The 26585-nt window shown below is 39.9% G+C and overlaps 3 protein-coding genes across 5 annotated transcripts in view; all 3 read left to right on the top strand.

The window, feature by feature from the left end:
- The first annotated feature begins 278 nt into the window (after positions 1–278).
- On the top strand, positions 279–2743 carry si:ch1073-143l10.2 (uncharacterized protein LOC565165 homolog). 2 transcript variants are annotated; one of them, XM_061690426.1, is made up of 6 exons: positions 279–487; positions 564–621; positions 702–780; positions 853–926; positions 1724–1975; positions 2036–2743. In XM_061690426.1, exons 1-6 carry the CDS (start codon positions 400–402, stop codon positions 2112–2114), a joined length of 630 nt encoding a protein of 209 aa, XP_061546410.1. In that variant the 5' UTR covers positions 279–399; the 3' UTR covers positions 2115–2743. The 2 variants fall into 2 exon arrangements, with proteins under 2 accessions (XP_061546410.1, XP_061546409.1); XM_061690425.1 differs by having other exon boundaries at positions 279–621.
- A 314-nt stretch (positions 2744–3057) lies between these two features.
- tex36 (testis expressed 36) lies at positions 3058–5153 on the top strand. Its single transcript, XM_061690818.1, has 4 exons — positions 3058–3108; positions 4156–4296; positions 4653–4727; positions 4821–5153. The coding sequence occupies exons 1-4, from the start codon at positions 3058–3060 to the stop codon at positions 5121–5123; spliced, it is 570 nt and encodes a 189-aa protein (XP_061546802.1). The 3' UTR covers positions 5124–5153.
- Positions 5154–13057: 7904 nt separating this feature from the next.
- The window catches only part of ctbp2a (C-terminal binding protein 2a), a 50577-nt gene continuing 37049 nt past the window's right edge, over positions 13058–26585 (top strand). For both annotated transcript variants that reach the window (XM_061689985.1, XM_061689987.1), the window contains exon 1: positions 13058–13377. The gene's annotated coding sequence lies outside the window, so the exon portion shown is untranslated. The remainder of the gene's footprint in view (positions 13378–26585) is intronic.

The following is a 26585-nucleotide window of genomic DNA, read 5'->3' on the forward strand; positions in this document are numbered from 1 at the left end:
GAAGGAGAAAATAACATCCGTTTACTCTTTACCATGCACATAAAAAAACAAAATCCCACACGCAAAATATAACAAACTTCCATCCATCCATTTTCTACCGCTTACAACAAACTTGATGCCGTGAAATATTATATAACGACATTCTATGTAGGATTACAGTGTTAAAATACTAAAATGATAAAATCATTAAACGATTATTTTAGCCAGTTGCTGATTGGCTGAAGGGGGGATAACACGGTTCCAGTTGTGGGCGTGGCATTCATCAGCTGACAGCAGCATTTAAACAATCAGCTGTTGTTTGACCGTCCGCCACACAATCGGGCGTGGAAGATTAAGAAAAGAAAAAAAAACTCCATTTAGTGAGCCAGAAAGGGAAATTCAATGTTTTTGTGAACTGACATGGAGCGCTGGAAGAGTCATGTGCGTGCTCGACTGCAACTCAGAGACCAAGCAGAGAAACTTCCTTACCAAGGCGTCTATACAACCTGTACGATTCTTCTTTTTTACATTTGAAGTATTCTATCCATCTACTTGCCTTAAGTCACAATTGTCAATCGTTTTAGTGTCTCAGTTGGAAGAACGCTTTGAAGTTCGCCAGCAGTTTTTAGTCCAGGCAACAAGGTTAGAAACGTCAACTCTTATTTTGATGGTCACCTTTACCCGAATTGTTGGACAAATAAAATGTCAAAATTACCTTACAGCTCAGAAGGTGGAGTTAAAGTTGAGAACGTCAGATTACTTCAACTCAGCCTTAGAGAAAGTGAGCATCTTGCTGAAAAGGTAAGAAGAGAATAAACCTTTGAACTTCTGGAGTGTCTTCATGGTCAGTCCTTGGGTTTTGCGTCTCCTCAGCTGTCGCAGACAGTCTCCGACTTGTCCACTGTCCTGTATCTGAAAGATGCTGAGCTGCAGCACTGGCAGTCACGGTAAGAATGACCTCAGCCAGGGAAATTGTGGCGTTTGATGGTGTGTAACTCACCATGTCCTGGTTGTAACCTTTCAACTCCCTGCATCTATGGATTAAATATTTAACTTGATTGGATACATTATTAGTTGCAGTTGCAAAACAGATTCCTGTGATACCTCACATGTAATTTAATAATGGTTGCTTGTTGAGTTTGATAGTGTGCAACTTCCCGTGTAGTGATTTTTGACTTCCTTGCAAGTATGGGTTAAACATTTTTATTTCATATGCCGTCTCAATAAAATCAGAAAAATAGTTGTGGTCCCAGAAGACTCCTGCGTTACCACGCGTGTAATTATTTGATGGTTCTGACTTTATGGAAGTTGTGTATGGGAAGTTGTGTTTGTCCCTTGCGGCACCCACAGGAAGCTGTATTTGTTGAGTTTGCTTGTGTACAACTTCCCATGCACTGGTTGTAATGTTTCAACTTCCTACAGTATCTAAGTATAAGTACAGTTTAAACATCTAAGACCCTTGCATACCTGAAGACCCCTGTAATTTTTAAAAGGGTCTAATGTGAAATTGTTTGTTGAGTTTGGCAGCATGCAACTTCCTGTTTATTGGTTGTAACTTTTCAACATCTTACTTTTCAGGTAGGGTTTAAACTTCTAAATGCTTTGGGTAACTTTTAATAAAATCAGAAAAATCAGCCGCGGTCCCAAACCAGACCTCTGCGGAACACCACCTGTGAATTTTAGATGGTTCTGCCCTTATGTTTAAAGTAAGCCGAATCACCAATTCTTTATCGTTCCAATTCAGTGTGTCCCACCACCGCCAAGAGGCTCTCACTCTGGCTAAAGCAAGAAATGACCTAAAGGCAACCATTAACCAACATGAGTACACCATTGAGCGTCAGACTAAAGAGCTGGCCGCCCTGCACCTGGAGCAGAGAAGCCTGAAGGAGGCGCTGTCACAGGCTTGGCGCGAGAAGGAGGATCTCCTGCGGCGGTGGATGGAGGAGAAGAAGGAAGAGGCAGACAGGCTGAATAAGTACAACGACGCACAGGAGAGGTACACAAGCAAAGTAGTCATTCAGACTGTTTCTCAGACTCATCGGATGTTTTTCTCCAGGTGGCAGCGTGTGGCCAGGCACCTGAGGAAGCACCTATACAGGAAGAAAGACAGTGAGCCCATCGTGAGCAGCTCCTAAGAGTGACATTAAAATGTATTTCGCGTGCTCATAATGGTTGACAGCAGCATGGTCTGCCTCACAGTCGAGAGGTCCCTGGTTTGAATCTTACCTCGGGCCTTCCAGTTTGGAGTTTGCATGTTCTCCACATGCAAGTTAGGTTCATAGAAGACTCCTCATTTAGGCTTATGAAGGAGTTCAAGTCAGATCAACAACTTATATCAGACGGGTATAACAGTCTATGGCTTTGACTGCACTGATGATTCAGTAAGACGTCTTACCTCATCTAAGTGCCTTGTTTCACCTTATTACACGTGATGATGTCACAGTATATTACCCACAGTCAGCCTATTTTGCAAGGGTCTCTCTGTTATTATGATTTTTTTTTTATCAAAATGCTATTTTCCAGGTAATCTGTCATTTGTGCCATTTATTGATTTACCACAGGCTAATATAATTTGAGTAACATGATTTATCACCTTTTAACTTGCTTAAAGTGACTGAGAAAATAAGATTATTTTTAATCCCTTGGTTGTAATGTATCTGTAAAGAAAATTAACTTTTAAACATGTTTTAAAAACATATTTGCTAATAAACTTCTCAATGTTTGTGTAAAATATAATAAGCTACTGTTTGGATAATTGTAGAAATAAAGCCACTGATTTGCTAATTTAATGTTATTCTGTCTTGTCTAGTGTCTGTTAAGTCATATCTCAGTTCATTGCAATTCTTCTAATCACTTTATATCTTTGAAAAAGCACAAAGTAGTGATTTGTAGTCTTAATTTTTTTTCCCCCTTTTGCATTCCAGTTCCTTAACTTGGTGGCCAACTGAGAGCACACATCACGTTGGTTGTTGAATACAGTTTCCATAGTCACCAGTGTTTTCATGAGCTGTTAAGTTGGTCTACGTGTGTGCACCTGTGCCGTTTTGCAGTGAAACTACTCTTTCAAACTGTGCCAGCATGGTAAAAGGTGGCAAGTGTTATAAACCCATGAGCAATGATGGCAAATGGGTAAGATAACTTATTTTATTTAAAATTATACCTTGTAAGCTCATAAGACACTTACCTGTGTGATCCAATTGGATACAAAAATTTATAATAGTATGCATTTTACTGAAAGGTGTTGTACAACAGCTACTGAAAATCATTGTTAAAATGTGAATTTAGACTATGACTATAAAACTAGTATATACATTTCATTATTTTAGCATCTATAATTTCAAGTTTCACTATGCAAAATAATATTTATCAATAGATGTTTCGGGGTGTATTATAATCAATAAACTTTTTATACTTGTGGATTGCTGGAGTTACATCCATAATGAGAGTTTTGTACCTAGCATTTTTATACTTATCTCGTTCTGTTGCCTTACACTTTTTATCCTGCATAATAATCCGTGTGAAATACAGTGAACTCCTATTTATCGTGGGGGATACGTTCCAGACACGACAACAGGTGAAATTCAAGAGCTAGAGAGACCATATAATTTTTTTTAAATAGTTTGAGCCTTTAAATACCCTACCACACTCTGTAAACACACATTAACATGCCATTTAAACACAATGTAAACACAGTTGAACCCAAAAAGAAATTAAAACATATTAGAAATGCATAATGGAATTTAAAAAAATATATTTTATAGTTTAAGCCTTTACATAAGCCTCAGACACGCACTAATTTTTTTAAATGGAGTGTAAAATTTTTTCAAAAGATAAAATTTAAATGTTTAATAGAAAATTCTGCAATTTAGCGGTGCTGCGATAGGTGATAATCAGTGATATACATTTCTTTAAATCATAGGTGATAATCAGTGATATACATTTCTTTAAATCCCTCCAAGATGCTTTTCGTAGTTTTTTTGTTTGTGCTTTTTTTTTTTTTGCTGCTAGTGTATATGCTGCTGTGACAACATGAAATTTCCCTCATGGGATGAAAGAAGACTAAAGTATTATCTCTATTTACGTAAATACCAAGGACGAATATTGTTGCTGTATTTGTTGCAAAATAATTAGATGGTGCATGTGTACCTAATGTTGTGGTGTGTGGTAATTCCTCAGTTTCCACATCCAGACGCCCCGAGCAACGAGGGGAGGGACCGGGAGTTGTCCACGAGCACCGGGAGAACGCTGACTCAGGTTCCAGCGCAGTTGCCGCAAGCTTTTGACTTTGAACGCTTTACCAAGATGAGAACGGACCAGGTACTGTATGTGCATCAGGAACAATCCAACCTCATCTAGTCATTGCTTCAAATCCTGTTAGCGGGAAGAAGGTTTAGGATGTTGTTTTGTGTTTTGAAGAAGAATAGCATCGTTTTGCAAAAAAACACAATAAAACATACTAAAAGAGCTGGTTTTATAAAGTATGATTATGTGCGTACTAGTGTGGTATTTGTGTTTTGGATGTGTGCCTTTAGGGGGTGTGGCCAAATGAGTGATGAGAGAAGTTGGCCGGTTATTTCACTGTGAGCATCTGGGTGTGAGATGTGGCCTACAGCAGCTCCTCGAGAGCGTTTTCATTTCGTATTTGTGTGTTTGACTGTCTTCCTGTTTTACAGAAATCCAGGACGTATCCAGTCTCGCAGCATGACAACAAACTATCCTTCAAAGACAATGTCATTGTCTTTGACGACGTGAGTATCTGTGCATCACCAACTCGATCTAGGAAATCATGTTTCGTCAAGACTTTTCTCCTTGCGATCAAACTTCGCGTTTCATTACATCAGGGCGCAGGGCGCAAAAAATGTCCCTTGGAGATCAATCAGCACAAGTCTCATTTCTGCCTGTGCCACCACGGGATCAAACGCACCACTGAGAGTAGCTCGGTCTACGGGGCTGACTTCGCAACGCAACCCACTGTGGAACCCCCCAGGTTCCGGCGCTTCACGCGTGACCACCGGAGGAAGTGCTCGGAGGCGACTCTGGACGGAGGAGACTTCATGTGGTTTGGACAAGACAGCTATGATGACGTCGACAGCATGGAAGTGCTAGGCTTTGCAAATCTCAATGCGGCTTCCAGGCCTCTGTAATTTGGTTACCTGGGCCTTCAAGACTTAATACACCTCTTAATACCACCACTATCATGTCACAATTTCGAAACCAATAATGTAGAATAATGCAACATAATTCGCAACTGTGACACATACTGTACATCACCTAAAGCAGTTCAGAATCAATATCAAATAACATTACAATGTAAATAAAACGCAGAACATCATAAGTCACCAGAGATGTTCATTATTAAATGTACAGTGAAACCCTACTATTTCACGGGGTGTGGGTCCAAACCCTGCCAAAAATAGCGAAAATCTGCGAGTAAATGATGCCCCCTTAATAGGTTTATAATTGCCTTTAGATGTCACAAGATGGTGGCAAAACTCTGCTTTTGTCCAAGTGAAGGTCCTTAACTCCCTTCAACATCATTCCTTGGCACCAGATGCAACAAGACAGCAGCAAAAATGTGAATTTCTTTGGTCTGAGCACAAAAATGGCAAATAGGTGAGTTTTTCAGAAAATTACAGAGCATAGGTTAAAAAAAATTTGTGACTAAATTTAGGAATGCCAGGTTTACTGTATTATTGTGTGCAGATCGCTCCGGATGTGTTTTGCTAGTCGAAATTGGCTGTAACAATTTTTGCTCTGTCCAACCAATCAGGAAGGAAAAATGCTTTCATAAAGGACTGGCACTCTGAGCCCATGAAGATTAATTTGAAATCTCATTGATTAAAGAAACAGTCCACTTGCTAGTATAGTTTGTTATTTAGGCAGCATTATTGATTATGAAGGCCATAGGCAGATAAGACTGACACGGCAGGACATAAAAGCTGATTCATGATTGGACAAAACAAAAATCTCCACATTCACATACTGGAAGCAGTGCAGCCCATGAGGCATAGTATGAAATGAAAAGAATAAGAATGTTGGGGATGAATTAATACATCTTCACGGAACAAATATTAGAATGGAGGTTGTAAATGTAGGTCAGTGCTTGTGATAGTGTTTAAGCCTTGGCGGCCCTGACCAACCGCCACTGGTAAGATGCTTCTTACCCTGTTCAGGGTCACGGGGGGGGGGCTGCAGCCTCTTCCATTAAATGTACCGAGGGCATTTTGCACATTACACAACGTCAACAACCTATAAAGAACTGAATAATAAAAATCTGTGGGTATGAGTAACATTTGCGAAGAAAGAAATGGACATTTCTGCCCCCATTTCCCTTGTGTGGCTGCTGGGTCAATATATGTGTATAATATTTAAAATATTGTGTATATATGGTGAAGTGTTTTCCAAAAAAATTGAATAAATGTATAAGAAATAGAAAACAGCAAAAATAAGTTTTTTCAACATTTAACATTTTTATTATTATTTTAAAATGTTCAATGTGACAGGCGGCACAGTGGTAATTTAGTTGTAAAATTGCTAAATTGCATCAATCCAGGATTCCTTGATGTGTATTGCTCATTTATGGTCAGTAGTTCAGTACAGTGCATCATACTGAGGGGTGTTTCGAATATTTTAATGACCTTATTTAGCTACATGAAAAGGGGGCAAAATCAGAGAGACAAAGCTCTCAATATGATGCAGTGTAGTTCTACACCTCTGCATAATATAAATTAAGATTTTGAAACATTATGCATGCACACACTAAATCACAGTTAACTTTTCTTTTTTTTTGCACACATCCATGCATTTAACAAAATCAAGAAATGCACCCATCCCAAAGCAGTTCAAATGCTCACCAGCAGAGGGTATCAGCTCAGTTGTCAGAGCTCTGATAGACTTGTTTCAAATGACTAATTGGGGTTTTTTTAGTAAGAGAAAGCCAGGTAGTCAATGTCCTCTTCATCAATACAAATCAGAGCACGTGACATGAACAAAGCTATTTCCATAGAGGAGGCGAGTGGGGTCGAATGGAAGAGAAGCACTCACTCTCCCACACCAAAAGCTGAGGTTTTTCCCTTCGGAGTGCTGTCAGAGCAGCTGCTACTACTCAAGTCTTCATTGAGGAGAAGCTTGCAAGAATTAATTAGCTGTGGTTTTACATTTGCAAAAAATGGGACTCACATTGTCTTAATTCAGCAAGATGAGATTTCAACTGTAACCTATCATACAACTAAAAAGACATCAATCGCTTCATAAATTAAATAAATCAATGCAAAAAACAAATATTTAAAACGCTTAATAATCTTTGATAAGTTGTTGGTTTGATGTTATTACTGGATATGAGTAAGTTTAGCTAAAAATAATAATTACCATAGTCCTATAGGTTTAGGTAGTCCACACAAGCAGGCTGGAATGGGCTTTTGAGGCTAGCTATGTTTATTTGTTTCAAACATCCATCCATCCATTTTCTGAGCCGCTTATCCTCACAAGGGTCACGGGAGTGCTGGAGCCTATCCCAGATATCTTCGGGCAGGAGGCGGGGTCCACCCTGAACTGGTTGACAGCCAATCGCAGGGCACATATAAACAAATAACCATTTGCACTCACATTCACACCTACGGGCAATTTAGAGTCTTCAATCAACCTACCACGCATATTTTTGGGATGTGGGAGGAAACCGGAGTGCCCGGGGAAAACCCACGCAGGCACAGGGGAGAACATGCAAACTCCACACAGGCGAGGGCCGGGGATTGAACCCCGGTCCTCAGAACTGTGAGGCAGACACTCTAACCAGTCGACCTTAATTTCTTCAGTCAAATTTGACTGTTTTTGGCAGATCACTTAAATTAACTAATACCACCCTCCTTTTCTTCCTATTTTGCCTTGTGTTTTTTAAAAGCCCAAGTTTTGACGTGTATTGCTTGCCCACAAGGGCTAACGGCAGTGCTACTGCTACTGGCAAGAGTGTCTGGCTCTTGCTGTTGTCGGTTAAGCACATTCGGTGTCTCTACTGAAAGGTCCGCTTCCTTTTCCGCGCAACACGCCAACAAGTTCGTTTTACTGCCGCCTCCTGAATCATGTCTGCATATGCGCTATAGGATGGAATAGCCCATTGCATGAGAAGGGAAGGGGGAGCTCTCAAAACAAAACATTTTGATGCCTTTTAAGCTTGCCAATTAAGACAAAATGATCATTAATTGCTTTAAATCAAAACAAAACTTTTAAAATCGTTTTTTTATGAGGTGTTTGAGGCCCCCTGAAAATCTCAGGGCCTCAGGCAATTTGGTGTTTGCCAAATGGTAAGCCCATCCCTGGTACAGAGCGTGTGTACTTTTGCCACCTCTTATCGTTTGCAGTGATGTAGAAATCTCCAGCGCATCACTGAGAGCCGTCTAATATTTTGCCCCTTTCACACAACTAAACACAACTAAATAAGGCAGCCAAAACATTCTAAAATCCTCAACGCAAGCTGCAAACATCACGAAAGGAGGGCTTTTAATACCTAACAAGGCGCCATAGGAGAGCACATGAGATTATGAGTGTGTGTGTGTGGTGTGTGCCGTGCATGATGTCAAGAGGCAAAATGGCAAGCTTATGTCAACACGTTTGCCTTGTTGAATATCAAACCTCCTCCCAAGGACACGAGGCTGTACAAGCCGGTAAACAAGCACGGGGAGCACTAAAGCTTTGCACCTCATGAATATGAAAGGAGACCGGGCTCTAAATCCACACACTCTTCGCTCTCTCCATTCTTAGCGTTCGATGTGATTTATTCGCAGGTGTGTGTGTGTGTGTGTGTGTGTCTTTGATGTGTTGAGCGGAGAGCTTTTGCACCTGTTTGGGGAGGAGGAGAGGCAAAATTGCAAGAGGCGGATTTGCATTATAAGCTAAAAGAAAAGAAGAGAAGGCCAAAGCTAGCTTTTGTCCACATTATGGAGATGCCACTGTATGATGATATGAACTAATTATTTCATTTCCTTTGTTCAACCAGGTAAGGCAATTGAGAACAGTTTCTGGTTTACGATGCCGACCTGGAGTTAATTTAGGGTTCAGTGTCTTGCCCGAGGATACTTCAACAGCAGACAGTCAGAGCTAGGATTCAAACCGCCGACCCTTCAGTCAGGGGACGACACGCTCTAACAGCTGAGCCACAGTTGCCCTATGAGTGAATGTGTTTGTTTATTATTCTGCCATTTGAAAGTAATATGTCACCAATAGTGTCCAAACTAGTGACAAGTGAAACCTTGAATATCTTTTCCAGTGTTAAAGAAAAATCTGCGACCTGTGAGGATTTGTGACCCCAGGGAGCGATGTCACCACAGCAAAGAAGAATACTTATGTTAACAGCATAAACTAAATTTTTCCATACCACCGGAATGCCGACCGACCTTTAAAATAATAATAACAATACTAATTCCTTCATCAAATTGTAGCTTTTCAGGCATATTTGTTTAAAAACATTTTTTCCCTTCAATAACCATAAACATTGACACCTTGAGTACCCCAATTTACAAGTTTTTTGAATGACCAGCCGTCGGTGGGTTGATGCACTTTCACCCGTTTATTGAACGGTACAAACAGTCAACACACAACTACAAAATGAGAACACTCGCAAGGAGCTGCTGCAGGACACAACTCGATGGTAACACGAAACCGGATCCAACTTGTGACGTCGTCACACACGAGGCCAAGCCCCTTAAGGGCATACATCCAACACATGAATATTACAGTATGTACAACTCAATTAAATTCTATTTATATAGCACTTTAAAAACAGGTTACGAGCTTCGTCACACAACAAATTAACCTCTTAAGTCAAGGTACAACTATACTTGGATTTTTTCCCGTCTAAAAATTGCCTAATGTCACTTTTTCTATGCGGTACATATATTGAGGTAACAAGTGCGAGGTGTTGCACCCTTGTTCCAGTGATATTCCAAATCTAAGAATGTGACGATTTTATTCCCAGCGAACAAGATAACATCCCGACAACATGCCGCCACGCCACACCTTGAGTCTTTCTCGTTCGTCGTCGCCTGAAAATCTCAAAAGACCTTCGACGAGCCTCCGAAACGCCGATCCTTGCAATGACTCGCATACTTGGCTCGTTGTGTTTTGTTTTCTAACATCCCAACTCGGTGTGCTGTATGCTAATTAGTGTGTAGGTGGCAGCCATAATTACATTAGGCCCGTTATAAACAAAGACTATACAAGCTGCACTCTATCAAGAATGCCACCTGAGAGTTTGAAGGATGGATGCACTTGTCATGCATAGTTGAAAGAAATGAACTCCTATAAATTCAGTTTGAAGCCTCTAAATTATATACAACCGATTCATCAAGTAGTTTAATTTGGTATTAAATAATTAGCATATTAGTATTATATAATCTGACGCTAATAATAAATGAAAATCTGTTAGTTGATAACTATGAAATAACAGCAGTATACATAAATGGTAATGTATAAATATTTGACAATTTATTCATTACTTGCTCTCAATTAATGAAAAAAGTTAGCTTCTTGTGTAACTTTAGTCGATATTATCTATGATATAACATTGCAGTATATATTAAAAGGTATAAATATTTAACAATTTATTCCTTACTTGCTCTGAATTAATAAATGAAAAACAGGTTTTCGTAGAAGTGCTTTTATGTTTGATTAATGAAAAATATAAATATTTATAAGAAACGAATGATAATGATAACACAAAAGTAATAATCATCACATTGAAAATAATTGTTAAAAAAATAAACTAAAATAAAAAAAATAACAATATTGATGATGACAATAATAAAGACCATGCTAAAACAAGAATAATATAACAAAACAACTAATTATACTCATACAGATAGAATACAACTAAATAATAACACAATGAAAATAAATAAGAACAACAATAATTTAATTCAAATAGAAAATAGTGAATAATATGAATACAAAATAAAAAAAATTGTAGTACATACAGAATCATAGCAATAGTGATTGCACTACAAATTAGTATTTGATATCCTGTAAAAAAAATAATATACAAAAAAATATAAATATGTATATAATTTAAATAATGTATACATTATTGTGTTGATTAATGTACTGTTTGCCTTTTTCAGCTAAAAACTAAAACTAAAAATGAATTGAGAGCTAACCTTTCAATCTCTGTTTTTTTGTCAATACCTCATTACTGGCATGAAAAACATTTTAGCTTAAACCAAAAGGTCATTTAAAGTTTGGGAGACTTGCTTAAAGCAGAGTGCACCATAACAACAACCCGTCTTCAGAAATTAACATAACCCTCTGCCCCCCATAAGCAAGGTGCAGCATTAGCAGGCGGCGAGCATGCGGCTCTCTGCCGGTGTGCGTTCAAGTGCCTCAGATTTAGCAGCACACATCATGATCTTACACTCTGAAGTCCAAGAATTATGTTGCATTTTAAAAAGGTCAAATACCAGGAGAAATTGTGAGAGGAGAATGAACATCTATTGCTGCAGAAATGCCGTAAATGTTTGCACATCGCTAATCTCCTGTGTGCTCACACCATCAGAGTAATGACAACAAGATAAATATGTGATAAAATGTGTGTTGGTTTAAAATTTTGCAAAAGAGCGCAAGGTATCTGGTATCTTTTGTCATTTGGATTAAAATGCACATAGCTGTTACAAAATATTATTTATTTGTTTTGTCAGGTGTTTTCAAAGGCTTGGTAGTTTTTCTTCATTTTAGTTTTATTTCGCAGTGCGATTATTTTGTCCAATCAGATTTCAACCTCTTTATGCTGCCATGTCAATTTAATCTGCCCAAGGCCTTCAAAATCTGTAGTGCTGGCCAATGTAACTTAAACTATACTAGCAATGGGACTGTTTCTTCAATCATTCAGATTTACAAATTTGTCCTCACAGGGCCAGAGAGCTGGCCCATGATAACGTCAGCATTTTTCCGTCATGTGCAAATGAAGTTCGACTAGCAAAACACATCTGTAGCGATCTGCACACATGAATATATTTAATAATCAACATCTCGTTTGAGTGTGATAAATTTTATTATATTTTCAATGTTGTTGTTGTTTTTGGTAATTTTATTCGATAAATATTGATTCTGAACCGGTCAACATGATGTATAGTACGTGGCAGAGTTGCGTGTTGTTACATTGTATTTTGTATAGTATTGATGGTTTTTAGAATAGTGACATGATAGTGCAGGTATTAGGAGGTGGATTTCGTCTGAAGTCCCAAATGAAGGCACAGGTACCAAACCTCGTACCAATACAAGGTGTGTCGGGTAGGTTTCAGGGCTGGTGTCACAAAAGATATATTTCAAACCCAAACTACAAATTTGGAGTTGTCCGTCAGACGATCATCCAGCATGTCTACAAAAAGATCATGTGGTGTTTTCTTCGTTCAGTGTGTGAGAAGAGATAAGAGTTGTGGCTTTGAACTGCTTGCTGCTTCACCATGAAAACAACAACAAAAAAATGTTGACAGAGTGTAGCGAAACTTTGCATACATTTAGTTTTCAATCGCCTCCGAATCCTATGAACGTGTGATTTTCGACGCCGTAATCGAGGAACATTTTCATCTTTGACAAAACCACAGAAAAGCTCATCTGAATTAAACATTTAAAAAACAAGGTGGTAAAGGGATTTTCCAACAATGTCATCGGAAAAAAACAAGAATTATCTCGCACGAAAGAATGAGACGACACAATTTGTGCCGACCTCCGGAAATCCGGCACAAAAACATGGCGGCCGGTTTTCTGGCTTTAGTAACATACCTATTAAATACAACACGTGTAATTGTCTTTGTTTTTATGTTTAGTGTGACAGTAAACAACTTGAAGTCTCTTTTTTAGACTATTTGACTATTTGCCAAACTGAGTTGAATTTAGTTGACTGCTACCGCACAGCGTTCGTACTTTAAGCGTTTGCTAGTTTTTATGCTAGTTGCCGAATAATTACATGACCGGCAATTGACTGTACAATACTATAGAAAAAGAAAAGTGTGTTTGAATGTGTGCGTGCGTGTGTTTTACGAGTGAGCAAATGGCTCCGCCTCATTCACAAAGCGACGGAGGAGGAGGAAGGAGGGGGGGGCGAAAAAAAAGGAAAGTGATACGCACCTCTCAATCCTGGCAGGAGGGACGGAAGAAGAAGAAGAAGAAGGGCATGATAGTGTTTACGTTGCATTTAAGTCAACAACGGGACACATTCCAGGCTGCGTTGAAGCGCCAACAACGGCGGTGGGAATCGGGATTAAGTTTGTGTTGACATTCCTTCCAAAAAAAAGAAGAAGAAAAAAAAAAGTGGATTATGATCCAAATCCGAGGCGATTTGATTTGAAATGCGTGGAGCCTGCGATGCTGCTTCTGAATACGACGCTTTCGCTGTCACTCGGCATTCACCGCGAGGTAGGAATTGAGTTGATATGTTGTGATTAGAGCGAACAAACATGTTAATATGGCTACCATATGTGTACGTATTTACCACCGCCGTGTCGAAATACGGCGAGGATATGCCCAACTACTCCGTGTGGCGTTCACTTCCTCACCAGCGTGACACCGAATGTTGTCACAAGTGGGTTTAAAACACACACGCAAGTAAAAGTTAGCTTGGAACTTAATGTTCCCACAGCTACCGTGAAACTAATGAGCGACTCAATCATGCATATGAGCACCTGCACATGGATCTATAAAGAAGATAATCCCTACAGTTCTAGCGGTTGTAACTGGGCAACTCTTTGCATTCTTATTTTTATTGCTGCATTTTGGAGGTTCCAGTGGAAGAAAGCTTCAAGTGCAAGAGGAAGAGGAGGAGGGAGGCTGTGCTATTGTCTGGACACTTAGAGGGGAGGAGATTGAGGCTGCATGCAGATGTGCTGCTGGCAAAGGACATCTGCTGTCTCCCCTTCTGGGCATTGTTACAAGACGGCTGGAATTTAGCGCATATGTTCGCATGAGAAAGTCAAAATGTAAAAGTTGTTGTTTTTTTTCGGGTGGGGGGGGGGGGGGGGGGTCACGCACAGACAATGACTTTGTTTCAGACTGACCTGCGAAAATAACAGAAAACCTTATATAGTGGTCCCCTGCATATTTGTGATTCACAACTCATGGATTATTATTTTAGGGTATAAAAGTATAATGGGTAGTAGTAGTAGAATATATAAAATTATTGCTTTGGCGGCCTCTTGGTGCCAAGAAACTATGTTGAAGTGATTTGAGGAATTTCGTTAAAATGAAAGTATTGCTTTGCTGCCATCTTGTGGCACCTTGGTGCCAAGGAACGATGTTAAAGTGAGTTGAGGAGCTTCATTTAAATGCCAATCGTGCTTTGTTCCATTTATAAGCTATTATAAACCTTTTTTTGGGTGGGGGTGTCAGATATTCAGTTTTTCACTATTCGCAGCAGGACTCGGTCCCTATCCTGGGGTCTGGGAAGCATATTTGCAGTTGACTATCCACAATTTCACCTCGTCAAATTTTTTTCTGTTGGACTTATCCTGTGCTATTTGCTTAAAAACTAAAAATTCTTGTTTTTGTTATGCTCTGAAACTCCCACAAAATGCCTTCAAACCTGTCTATATAGGAAAGTAGTAAAATAGTTGGTGTCAAGGAAGTAGGTGGAAGGAATGCCTCTCGACTGAGAGACAAGCTTTGTGTGTCGGGGAGGAGCTAAATTTAGCATGGGTTGTTAGCGGAAGACGTTACGAAGGAGTATTCGCTGAAAGTGAATGAACACGTGCACTTCCAGTGCATATTTTCAAAATCTAATGTTTTGTAAGCCATTTATTTTTAAGAGTAATGTAACATGAGCTTGAAATTATATCAAAGTGTTTCGGGATCCTAGTTTGTAGTATATTTAGGGTAAAAATAGGCAATTGGCAATTATATGCATTTGGAGAAGTATACTTTTGCTATTTTGTCACTTTTTTTTCTATTCGTGGCAGGGCTCAGACCCTATCTGCCACAGATATCAGGGGATTACAATTCAGTAAACCCTGATGACTCGCAAAAATCATCTGCTGTAACATAACTGCCTGTGCTTTTGGTTGTTATTAGATATATTTTCTACTACAAATTGAATTTGAAATTTGAAGTAATGGAAAATAGTGTGCAAGCAAATATTTTAGCACAACTATTGTCCACTTCAGATTAAGAAAGGGTTTGTTGAAAATGAAAGCTTCTGACGCATAAGGCCTCCCTTTTCAAGGACTGAAACAGGTAGCAAATGTAGTTGTTCACACACAACCTGAACTCTAGAGCTCCAATTGAACTCCATTGCTAACCAGAACAGCACGTAAACAGTCATAAAGTCTTACGGCAGGATGTGAAAGCGTTCCCTGCGCATTATTAAAGATGATCATACGTTATGTGGCAAAGAAGTCTTCAACAGTGATTAGCCTTCCGATAGACTGACAAACGATCGCTCCACACTGTTATCAATGTTGATGCACACTACAAGCCTCCTAACCATCCATCCATCTTCTTTCCCACTTATTCTCACCAACCTTTAAACCTAATTTTCCTGGGCAAAATTACTGTGTACACTAGTGGCATTGCTGCACATGAAAACGCATTTGGAGGCTGTCAAGTGCTCTCCAATTCTACAGGTGGCGATATAACCCGTAATCATGATGTAATTTCTAGCCAATCAGAAAGAAATGGTACAATAACGACAGTGGTTAACTGAGGAAACAGGAAATCGTAGTTTATAACAGTGGAGTGTAATTCTGTTGATGTACAGTTAAAATAACAATAAAAACATAGGTTTTAGGGCAGTAATGCACACGGTGACATTATACAAAGTAGGAATGTACCAAAGTAAAAGAAATAGCCATTTGGAAAGTCTTCACCAGGTTTACTAGGTTTTTATGAGGATGTAACTGCACGATCAAATAGGAAAAAACACAATATTGACCAATGTTCTCTCCCCTCTGCTGTCACATATCTAATTCGCCACCGCTCAGTGGGATTTTCCCAGCCGTCTTCAGTCCGGCTTGCAGCACCGATCCCTTCCCCTCATCTGCCGTCCTCCACTCCGGCGGGAGTTGAACTTCCTCTGGCGTCCCCGCGGTGTACTTGTGTTCCGATATGAAAGCTGCAAACACATCACATGCCACTTCACAATGGATGTGGTGGCTCCTGTCAAGCCTTTTGATGTATCAAAGGAAGGAAAACACCATGGGAAAATGCAAAATCAAAGAGTGCTTTATGGACAACAGTACTGTGAAAGGCCTCTTGATTAATTAATCAATCGGGCGGTGAGCAAGACAACTTAAGTTCTCCCATCAGTCCTACGATTTCGGAAGATCATATGCATCCAACTTTGTTTTGAAAATGCCTCAGTGTACTGTACATGAAAGGTCTACACAGGAATGCTTGGACCAGTTTGTTGTGCAAGCACACAGAACCCTGACCTCAACCCCATAAAACATGTTTGAAAGATAATCCTTGACCTTTGATGCTAGCGCAGAGATGATGTAAACTAGTGTGTAGCTTTGGCTTATCCAAGGATGGTCACTGATAGTGTAGTGGTTCAGTTGCCTGACTCCCTTCCAAGCAGCATGGGTTTAGTTCTCTGTCAATGATGTTGTGAAAGTTGTCTGTCCATGACCATGAACAAGATAAACGGCATTGAAAACGAATGCATGATCCAAGGATGAATGGATTCACTTTTGATCATGATACAGATCCTGTATCCTACTGCTGATCCAAATTCGAATTGTTTGTTCTTGGTGGAGATTGTTGTAGTTTCATTTGCCAGTGGAGAAGGTTATGTTTTCATCTAAGACTGGATGTTTGTTTGTTACCAACATAATTAAAAAAGTTGACAACAAATTTGGATGGCATTTTGTATGATCCAACCACAAATTGATCAACATTTAATCATGATCCCGATTCCCGGGGCTGATCCAATTTGGGGATGCTCGTCCTTCATGGAGATTGTTGTAGTTACCAATGAAGAAGGTTAAGTTTTCACCTACGACTGGATGTTTGTTACCAACATAACTCAAAAAGTTGACCACAGATGGTATTTGGTATGATCTGAGGACAAATTGATCAACTTTTAATCGTGATCCAAATTCCTTGGTGCTCATTCAAATTAGGGTTGTTTGGAGCTGTCAAATGTCAAATGGAGCTGTCAAATTAGGGTTGTTTGGAGCTGTCAAATGTCTCTGCTTTCATTTGTAATACTGCAAGTACTGCAGCCATTCATCCAGTAAAGCCTGTTCCGAGTGACACGGACCATTTAACGACATTCTCAATGCTTTAGCAGTTAGAAGAGGATTTCACTGTGAGCTTTGTCGTCTCAATAGCTGTACTGTGCACACTTTTACACCTCTGAGCCGCCGCGCTATCTTCACATTTCAAGCGTAAGACACTTCAAACATTTCTGTGTGCTGAATGGATTTGGCGCGCTTGACAAATGCTCAGCGGCTGTCTTTTTTTTTAAAAAAAATCTCGTTTTCCTGGCTGTGAAGTTTGGGCTGGATGGATGTGGCCAGCAGCAGGTGTTTGATTCTCTTCGATGATAAAAGACAGGATGCTGTGATCCTCACGTCTTTGTGGGCGCCGGCAGTCTCTGTCGGCGTGTATGAGCCAAAATATTCAAGGGAAAATATTCATCCTGGCTAAGTGAAGCCATTTTGTCGACAGCTGAAGCACGCTGCATTTCAGAATTCCACAAAATTTCATGCATAGTAAAAAGGCTAACTGTCTTATCTGGTAACTACATTGTGGTTGCAAGCTCTTATTTGTGGTGATTTTTATTGTGGTGAATGACTTGAGAGACACTTTACACAAACACTCAACACAGCGCAAGGTTCTGGTCGTTTCTGAATTGTCTATTGTGTCGTATCACGTCACAATCACAGAGTCCATCGCTTTGCCGGACATGGTGTCGACTGCACAAATAAAGATTTGCAATCGAAAACATCGAACAGGTTTAACATTTACGATTGTTGGCCCGACTGTTATCTGAGCAAATCGGGGAAGGAAAATCACTTGGTATGTGCGTACACCATTTAGGGTGTCATTTGGCATTAGAGGTACATTGTACTGAAAACCACATTAGTGATGTGTAGTATAATAACCACTAAAACTGATAAATGTGGTGTATATATAATCTTTTAATTTATGTTTTACATTCATGCCATTGTGATTACTTTTACCCATTAAAGGTCCTACTTTCCGGTTTTCTGGAATGCGGCATTACACGGAAGCAATAACTGTGTCGTGTTCAGTGTCCCTTTGAGAGCCATTTCCCAAAATTTGCACTTACAGGCTTCAAGACACCGGCAGTTTTCTGTTTTCATTTAGAATCACTGAAGCATAATTGCCTCCATAAAGGCTCAAGATTTTTGATCACTCTCAGTCTAACAGCAACTAATAGCGAACTTGTGAATTAACATTTCTGCACAAGGACTTGTGGTGATGGGGTGTGGATATTTACTCTTCCTGGTATTTATGACAGTAGGAGTTTGCTCAAACCACTTAATAACCTCCCACGCGCGCCTCGTTAACGGCGAGCCATTTCCCTCTAAAGTGCTGCTAATGGCTTGCATTAACATTGAGGCCGGCCGCGGACGAGATGGAAACGAAGGGACGCTCCACCTGAATGCAGCTCGCGCTCTTACTGAGTGAGGGGAGAGGCATTCTGAGCGTTGTGAGGAAACCGTTAATGCTGACAGCTCATAATGTACTCAGGGATGAATGTTTCCTACTGGAGGAGTCAGACACATGGAGACTAACTCATAGGCTGAATGCTTCCGAAGATCACAGCACACTTTTTATTTATTTATTTATTTATTTATTTTTTATATATAAAAGATTCACCTACAGAATCTAATGACATTACAGTACAAAGGTCAGTTTTGATCAATTTAACAAGATATCTTTTGTTGTGGTTGCTCTACTACACTGCATCATCCTATAAGTTTTTTTTTTCCTCATACTCCTAGAATGTAGCTAAATATCTGTCCATGCATTCAATTTCTATTGTGCTTGTCCTTATTTGGGTTGTGGGTGAGCTGGATTCTGTCTGACTTTGAGCAACGAACAACCATTCACACTTCCATTCACATCTATGGACAACTTAAGTCATAAATGAACCCAACAAACAAGCCTGTTTTTGAAATGTGGGAAGAAAATCCATGCTAGCACAGGGGGAATACGCAAATTTAACACAGGAGAGCCTGATCTAAAATTTCAACCCGGAACCTCTCGAGTGTGAGGCGGACATGCTAACCACTATAAGTAACCAAAATATTAAGGTTTCATTGCCTAGCAACAAGCAAAGGTGCATTGAAGGGCGCTACATTTACTCCGTTACGTTTACTTTTGTCATTTTTTGGTTAAACTGTCCTTGTCAGAGTAGTTTTTATGCAATATTTTTTTTACTTTTACAAGAGTTTGTCAACGCTACTTTTACTCCATTACATGGAGCTACATAACCCTTGCTACATTTCTTCTTATTAATCTGTTATTGCTTGCGCGATCTATCCATTTTGGTCTCACTGAATACTTAATTATTTTAAGGACAAATTTTTACTTAAGTCATATTATTCTGAAGGAGCAGTACTCTTTCTTGAGTACAATTTGTGGCTACTCTGCCCACCTCTAGTAACAGGTGGTGGAACGTGCTGTACATGTGGCATCAAAAGGAAAAAGAATAAAGCAATTCTGTTCATGTATGTTGCATTTTGCGAAGTTCAAGCATTTATTGTTCTTTGTATAATGCCCAACATTGCAAGTCAAAGAGAAATACATCAAACTGAATCCCAGTATGTTGTGGTTGCTAGCCCGCTTTTAAAATACCACTGATTACTCTGTGTCCAATTTGAGCGTTATTTTATGCATATACTTTTTGTTAAGGCAAAAATAACATAGGTTGTGTGGGTGGCCAGTGAGTGCTGAAAGCATTTGCATACATATTGTTTAATTCACTCCCTTGTTATGTGTTTTGTTCCTTCCTTTCTGCCCACTCTCTCGTGTCTGAGCCTCTCAGGAGAGAGGTGGCATGAGGAGGTGGAGGAAGAGGAGGAGGAAGGCTCTCATTGTCTCGGCAAGAGTTTCTATTTCAGCACAGCTGACATGTACTTGTGTCAGGCGGATGCATCCTGCTGATGCTAAGGGAAGCTGTAAACTGAAAGAGATGTCGAAGAAGCTGAAGCAAGGCCCGGCCTCTGTTTGCCTCTCGGCTGCACGAGCATCATTTCATTCACTCGCTCTGCTTTATACTGCTGATGGAGAGAAAGTATTTTTTGACGTGGGGTGATACTGACATTTGAACACGGTTGAGGTGATCAAAAGTAAGCATAACATATTTTCAGACATCCCTTACAACTCAAGCACTTTCGCTCCCGCTTATAATTATTTCCCTGAGAGAGCAGCCACTTAAACTCTCTGACAACATGAATAAACTTAAGACTGCTTATCTAGTCCCAGTATTTGAAAAGATCTTAGAAAAGTATTTAACAAATAAAAATTACAAATGGCATTTGGAGCTGAAGTTCTTACGTATTTCAAGCAGTAACAAACCAAGCCATTTGATTTCCATGTTAAACTAACTAAACTTGTCTATGGTAGCAATAAATATCCTTTTATTGGCAACTTTAACACGACATCCAATGTGTCGTAAAGTCGGAGATCTGACATTGCCATGGCATTGACAGAGACACTGTAGCCTCTTAAATTTTTTTATACAGGGAATCCTCGGTTCACGATGGAGTTCCGTTCCCACAGCAACGATGTAACCCAAATTTGTATGTAAGTCGGAACATGTCATCATCTATCACTTCATGAATGTACCCGTTCTTTTTTACTCTGTGAAACCTATCCTCAGGTGTTGGCTGAAAAACTCATTTCTTTTTTGTTTTTGTTTTTTGCTCTTTCAATAATTCTCTAAGATGTCACAAGATGGCCCCATAGCCATGACTAATAGGAAAGTAATATTTAGTGTGAAAATATAAAATATAAAATATTTAGTGTGGAAGTGGTACATCTTTACTGAGGAACTGTTTAACCTGGGTTGTTAGTAGAAGTTACGGAAAGTCTTTGCTGCATGTGCATGCATTCATCTGTAAACAGTTGATTTAATATTTGTTAATTTCAGTGGTGCCTTGAAATAGGAGTTTAATTAATTCCATGACCACAATGGTAACTCAGAGCACTTGAAATCCCTCTAATCTGTTAAAGCCTTCCCCAAAAAGAAACAAAAACTATTGTAATGTGTATTTTAATGAAGAAAGATAGCACTCAGTAATACTGTAATTCATAAAACATACAATAATGACATAATTAAATAGAAGTGTTTTTGTCACACTGCATCAATTCAATGGCCATTATGCTGCTCCTTTTAATGTGCACCTTGGCCACCAGGGGACAGTACAAGATTGACGGATAGGTATACTGCTCATTGAGACGTCTCAACGTCACTCTCTGAATATCAATACGGCACTAATATTAGTCCTACGCATTAAATAAATATATGACTGAGTAATGTTATTGGTTGTTTTGTTTGTTTTCAATCCATTGCTTGAAATTGGGCGGCACGGTGGCTGACTGGTTAGAGCGTCAGCCTCACAGTTCTGAGGACCCGGGTTCAATCCCCGGCCCCGCCTGTGTGGAGTTTGCATGTTCTCGCCGTGCCTGGGTGGGTTTTCTCTGGGCACTCCGGTTTCCTTCCACATCCCAAAAACATGCATTAATTGGAGACTCTAAATTGCCCGTAGGCATGACTGTGAGTGAGAATGGTTGTTTGTTTCTATGTGCCCTGCGATTGGCTGGCAACCAGTTCAGGGTGTACCCCGCCTCCTGCCCAATGACAGCTGGGATAGGCCCCAGCACGCCCGCGACCCTAGTGAGGAGAAGTGGCTCAGAAGATGGATGGATGGATGCTTGAAATTGCAAAATATACAATATTTAGCGTTAGCATTGAGCTAGCGGTCTGAAAGGCTAAACTGTGTGGTGGTTTTAAAATACACAAGGAATAATTATCTTGGTTTTATGCTTAGTTTTAGAGTAAAGTTTAACTGGGAGTGGCAGTTAAGCAGCTTGAAGACTCGTTTTTGAATAATTGTTCTCTCATTGTATCTGACAAACTGCTGCTTGTTGTGAAGTGAGTTGAGTCACTGGCGCCATGAAGTGCTTGTATCGCAAGTCCTAACAAAAAAACAGTCGAACGATGGCCTGTGTCTCTAAAAAAGTTTTTCACTATTTGTGGCAGGACTCAGTCCTGACTCTGTAAACCCCGCTCTGCATTATAAAAAGGTACAGTGGTCCGCCATTGTTGTTTTGGCCGTGAGCTTTCAGTTTAAAACGTGAAATTTAAAAATATTTTCAGGATCCGAAACACTGTTGTCATTTCAACGAATGCCCAAAACTACACAATTTTCTCCATTTAATAATGGTCTTGTCTCTATTGTCCTTGAGTGAGTTTTTGACCAGTGCTAGGTTCATTGAAGACCAGTGCTAGGTTCATTGAAGACTCTAAATTGTCCATAAGTGTGAAAGTGTTTGTCTATACATACGCTACGATTGGCTGGCAACCAGTCCTGGGTGTTCCCCAAGGTCAGCTGGGATAGGCGTCAGCGCACCCGTGAAGTGACCCATTTGAGGACAAGCAGAACAGCAAATGAATGGATGGCTTGTAAATGAGGCAGTACTAGAAAGTGAGGTCGGTGGATTCAGAGGTTCTTCAAATTCAGCTGTCATCACCGCAACTTTCCCTTTTAAAATGCCACAGTTCATCCTTGCGGTCAGCTTGAGTCTCTCTCCTTAGCAGTCTTTTTTTTTTTTTTTTTTTATGTAGTCCAAGGGCCTCTTTGCTTTGCATAAACGCTGGCACGCGTCCAACAAGGAAAGATGGCAGACGTCCAAGGAAGTGTTTGACTCCTGAACTACACTGTTAGGTCCACGGTTGATTGAAATGACATTTAGGGACTGAACATGGTACAGTACACGACTGCGTGCATACATTTCCTATCACTCATCACGAATAGTATGATATTAAACAGCACAATCATCTCATTTTTGTTGACAAAGTGGGCGACGGCCCGATGATTTTATTTGATGATGTTTTATCGCCTTAGCTATCTGCGTTATGAATATGCGTATTGGCGGTAGGCTTCATTTTTTGATTCTCATTACCATCACAGCGGGACGGTCGTCGTTTTCAGCTCGTCAGCGTGTTCGCACAAAGACGCGTTTGATTTTGCAGACGTTTGAAGATGTTTGATCCCTGATCCTGAACAAAAAGGATTTGGTTGGGTTAATGTTGCACTGATCGTAGGAGAAGCCTTCCGCTCAGTGTCGTCAGGGGGGGGAACAAAATATAGTTTTCAGACAGTAAGTTGTGCTTGCTGTTCTTTGATTTGCAGCTGACTCATGGGTAATATTATTTTAATTGATCATCTTAATAGGATTTGTTTTAGTACAAGTGCAGGAATGGGATGGTATAGGTTTTCTCTGGCTCACTACTGCTCTAGAATCTCCAAACACGTAATTATATTCTGTTGTCAAAGTAAGAACAGTGTTGATTTTTATCTGACTCAATAAGGCCCATGGCTTATGCAGAACCGTTCCAATGTGTCTTTTGTCAAAATACCCAAAGGATCAAGAATTATAGAACACTTTACAACAAATTTTCAAGCCTCCCACGTTTTGAGAGGGCGGTCCTGTCTCATGAAAACGAGCGACCGCTCACCCCGCCCGCTCTATTGCTGCGCCAACAGTGAGTACGGCTTTTGTTACCATGATGACCTGGGGTGGACCTTGGAGACTGAACGAGGCAAGCGGCTTCTGCTGTGCATCAAACAAAACTCAAAGCAGCTCTGCTTACCTTTTGGCTTCAACATGATGGTATAGTCTGGCCGTGGCTTGATGGTGTCGGAGGAGGAGGACTGATGATTAACGCGGCGTGGGGGGGGGGCGGGGTATTATTTAATTTAGCAGGATTGGGATGACATAATTCGCAACATTCTGAATGCCTCATTCACAGACAAATACAAAAAATAGGCAACTCCCAAAAGATTTATTTTGTTGTTTAATTTCACATTTGTTGGGTGGGCAGGCACTGAAAAGGCCAAACTATTCGGGTGGGGATGGATTCATGAGGGCCGCAGACATATTTAAGTTGCCCCTAATTATAACCAGCTCATACTATTTATTCATGTGTCAGTTTGCCTTTTTGAAACCACAATATATGGTGAAACTTGCAACATGCCCATGCCTACTAGCTGGATTGTCTATTTACCAAGCGACAGTCTTTCATCTCTCTATTTTGGCACCGACGGATATCCTTCACTTCATGTCGGTGGCGTTTACACTCCCGCCTCATTTTCTTGCATCTCACGTTGTCAGACTATCCAGAGGGGGAAGAATAAGAAAGTGTTTTTACTTCACTGTGCACTGCAAGGTGAAATGATGATAAACTTGAACTTTTCAGGTCCTCTAAGCCCAAGGCGAGGTCTGAACCACCGGAACGTTTCAAAGAACTCCCAGAACACATTTATTTTCATTCTTTTTTTCTCCATTGCTTACGCCTCATCGCTGACCTTTCTCTTGCCCGCTACTGAACTCTATCTCAGCCATATTTTTCTCTCAATTGTAGTTAAGCTGTCTTTGCCCTTGTCTCTTTTTTTCCCCCAGTGTTGTGTCTGTGTCTCATTCGCAGGTGGTCTAGCCGTATGTGGACGCTTCTTTTGTTTGGTCTCTGGTGAATATAAGCCTCTGGCCTTGGAGAGTTATGTATGACTGATAGACGCATAATTCTTTGCTTAAACTGCTTTTCCTCTCAGAGCATAGATACAAGTGAGTTTCTGTCTTACAGTTGTCGTTAAAAGTGAAGCATGTGACACTTGGAAATGATTCTCCATGAAAATTTAGTGGGGGGTGGGGGAAACACTCATGCTCCCCATTTCCCTCACAAATGATCTGCTCGTCCACATTCGTAAAATCAACAGTTATGTTGCCGTTGTGTCATGGTGAAACTAAACCAGAATTTGTATTCATTGAAACACAAATTGCTCTCTGAGTGTTAATTAAGTTTCCCTATCATGTTTTCGGCTCTCCAGACATGTCAACTAGTGAACCGATACTCATTCAACATGAACGCCAGCCCCTCTAATCGTGACCTCTTAATTTGCCGCTGAAGAGCTTTTATAATTGTTGCATATGCATCAGGTGCTCACACGCTAATTCGGCGGAAAAGATCATTAAGTTCAACGATTTAAATTGACGCTCGCGACCCTCTCTGCACAAAAATAAGGCAAGCTAATCAGCCAGGAATTATTCAGAGAGAATACTTTGAACATGTCTAATTATGCATTATTGGAAGATTAACTGTATTTTTATTCCTCATCGTGAAACACGTTGTTGTGATACTTTGGCTTGGTTATTCTATTCTCAGCTTTTGGTTTAATTCTTTCTATCGCTCTACTGTAGAGTATTTATATGGAAGCATTTTGCATGAATGGCATGTGACGAAGTGTCTGGCATTTGGATTTTTGGCACAAATTATGCTCTCCACGACTTTAGTAAGCTCAGGAATAAAATAAAATACAAATTATGAAAATAAAATATGATTTTTTTTTCTGTTGAATGAATCAATATGTAAATTTTGTTGTCTGTGTGGTGTATTTCATTTACATGGAAAAAGGACCTAAGGACAAGCAAGAATGCTAAACACCGGCTAATTCAGTTATTATTTAGACATACTTCTATTTATTATTCTTATATGTACGTATTTATTTTCAAATGGTCTTACTTTTTACATTGAGATTGACTGTTTAATATATATATTTTTCATCAAATATTTTACTATATTCACATATTTTTATTTAAATTGACAGAGATTAGTGCTGACAGACCTGCCCCTCTCGTAGCAGACTCATGACAATACAGGAAAATCTTGGTTGCTTTGGCAGAGAGCTTCATTCGAATGCCATATGTTAACTAACTGGGTCATCACGTATTGCCAAACCATGCAAGCGCATCAGCTTTTTGAACCCAAGCAACAACTCAGTGTTGAGTTCTAAAATATTGCAATATTGCCTTTTATTTAATCCCAATAAATAGCGCTGTGTCGTAAGGCTTCGTCAGTCCGTGTTATTAAATGATGCTGTGGAGAAAGTAAATTGCCAATTACTCCGGTTGAGATTTTAATGGCAGGACTTTGCTCGAGTTCATTATAAGTAAAGAGCTGTATGGGGAGAAGGAGGGCCATGAGCCTCGATGAGTTTGTCTGCAGCGTGCGATAATGTCGCCATTATGCGTCTTGTCTGTGACTTATGCATTATTGTAAAATGTGCATTAACCCGAGTCAGCAGTTAAATGTGCCGGATTCTACAGCCGTTTAGAGTTGATGTGAAGAGGAGTCAGAGTAGGCTAGAAAGTCAGAAGGAGGGACATAAAGGATCTCGTAAGTTTGTTGTTTGTTGATGTGATCGATCATAATGAGGTCATGTAGTGTTGTCGCTATATCTTGAAGCCTAAATGGGCTGCAGAAGAAATGTATTTCTCAGGACACTTTTTTTTAATAGTTGTCTATTAGCGGTTTCAAAGCGTGTCCCTGCTGACGTGCGCTGCTTCTACTAACAACATGACTGTGAACAGAGAGG

Source organism: Phycodurus eques, chromosome 11, assembly GCF_024500275.1.
Source record: "Phycodurus eques isolate BA_2022a chromosome 11, UOR_Pequ_1.1, whole genome shotgun sequence".
NCBI lineage: Eukaryota > Metazoa > Chordata > Actinopteri > Syngnathiformes > Syngnathidae > Phycodurus > Phycodurus eques.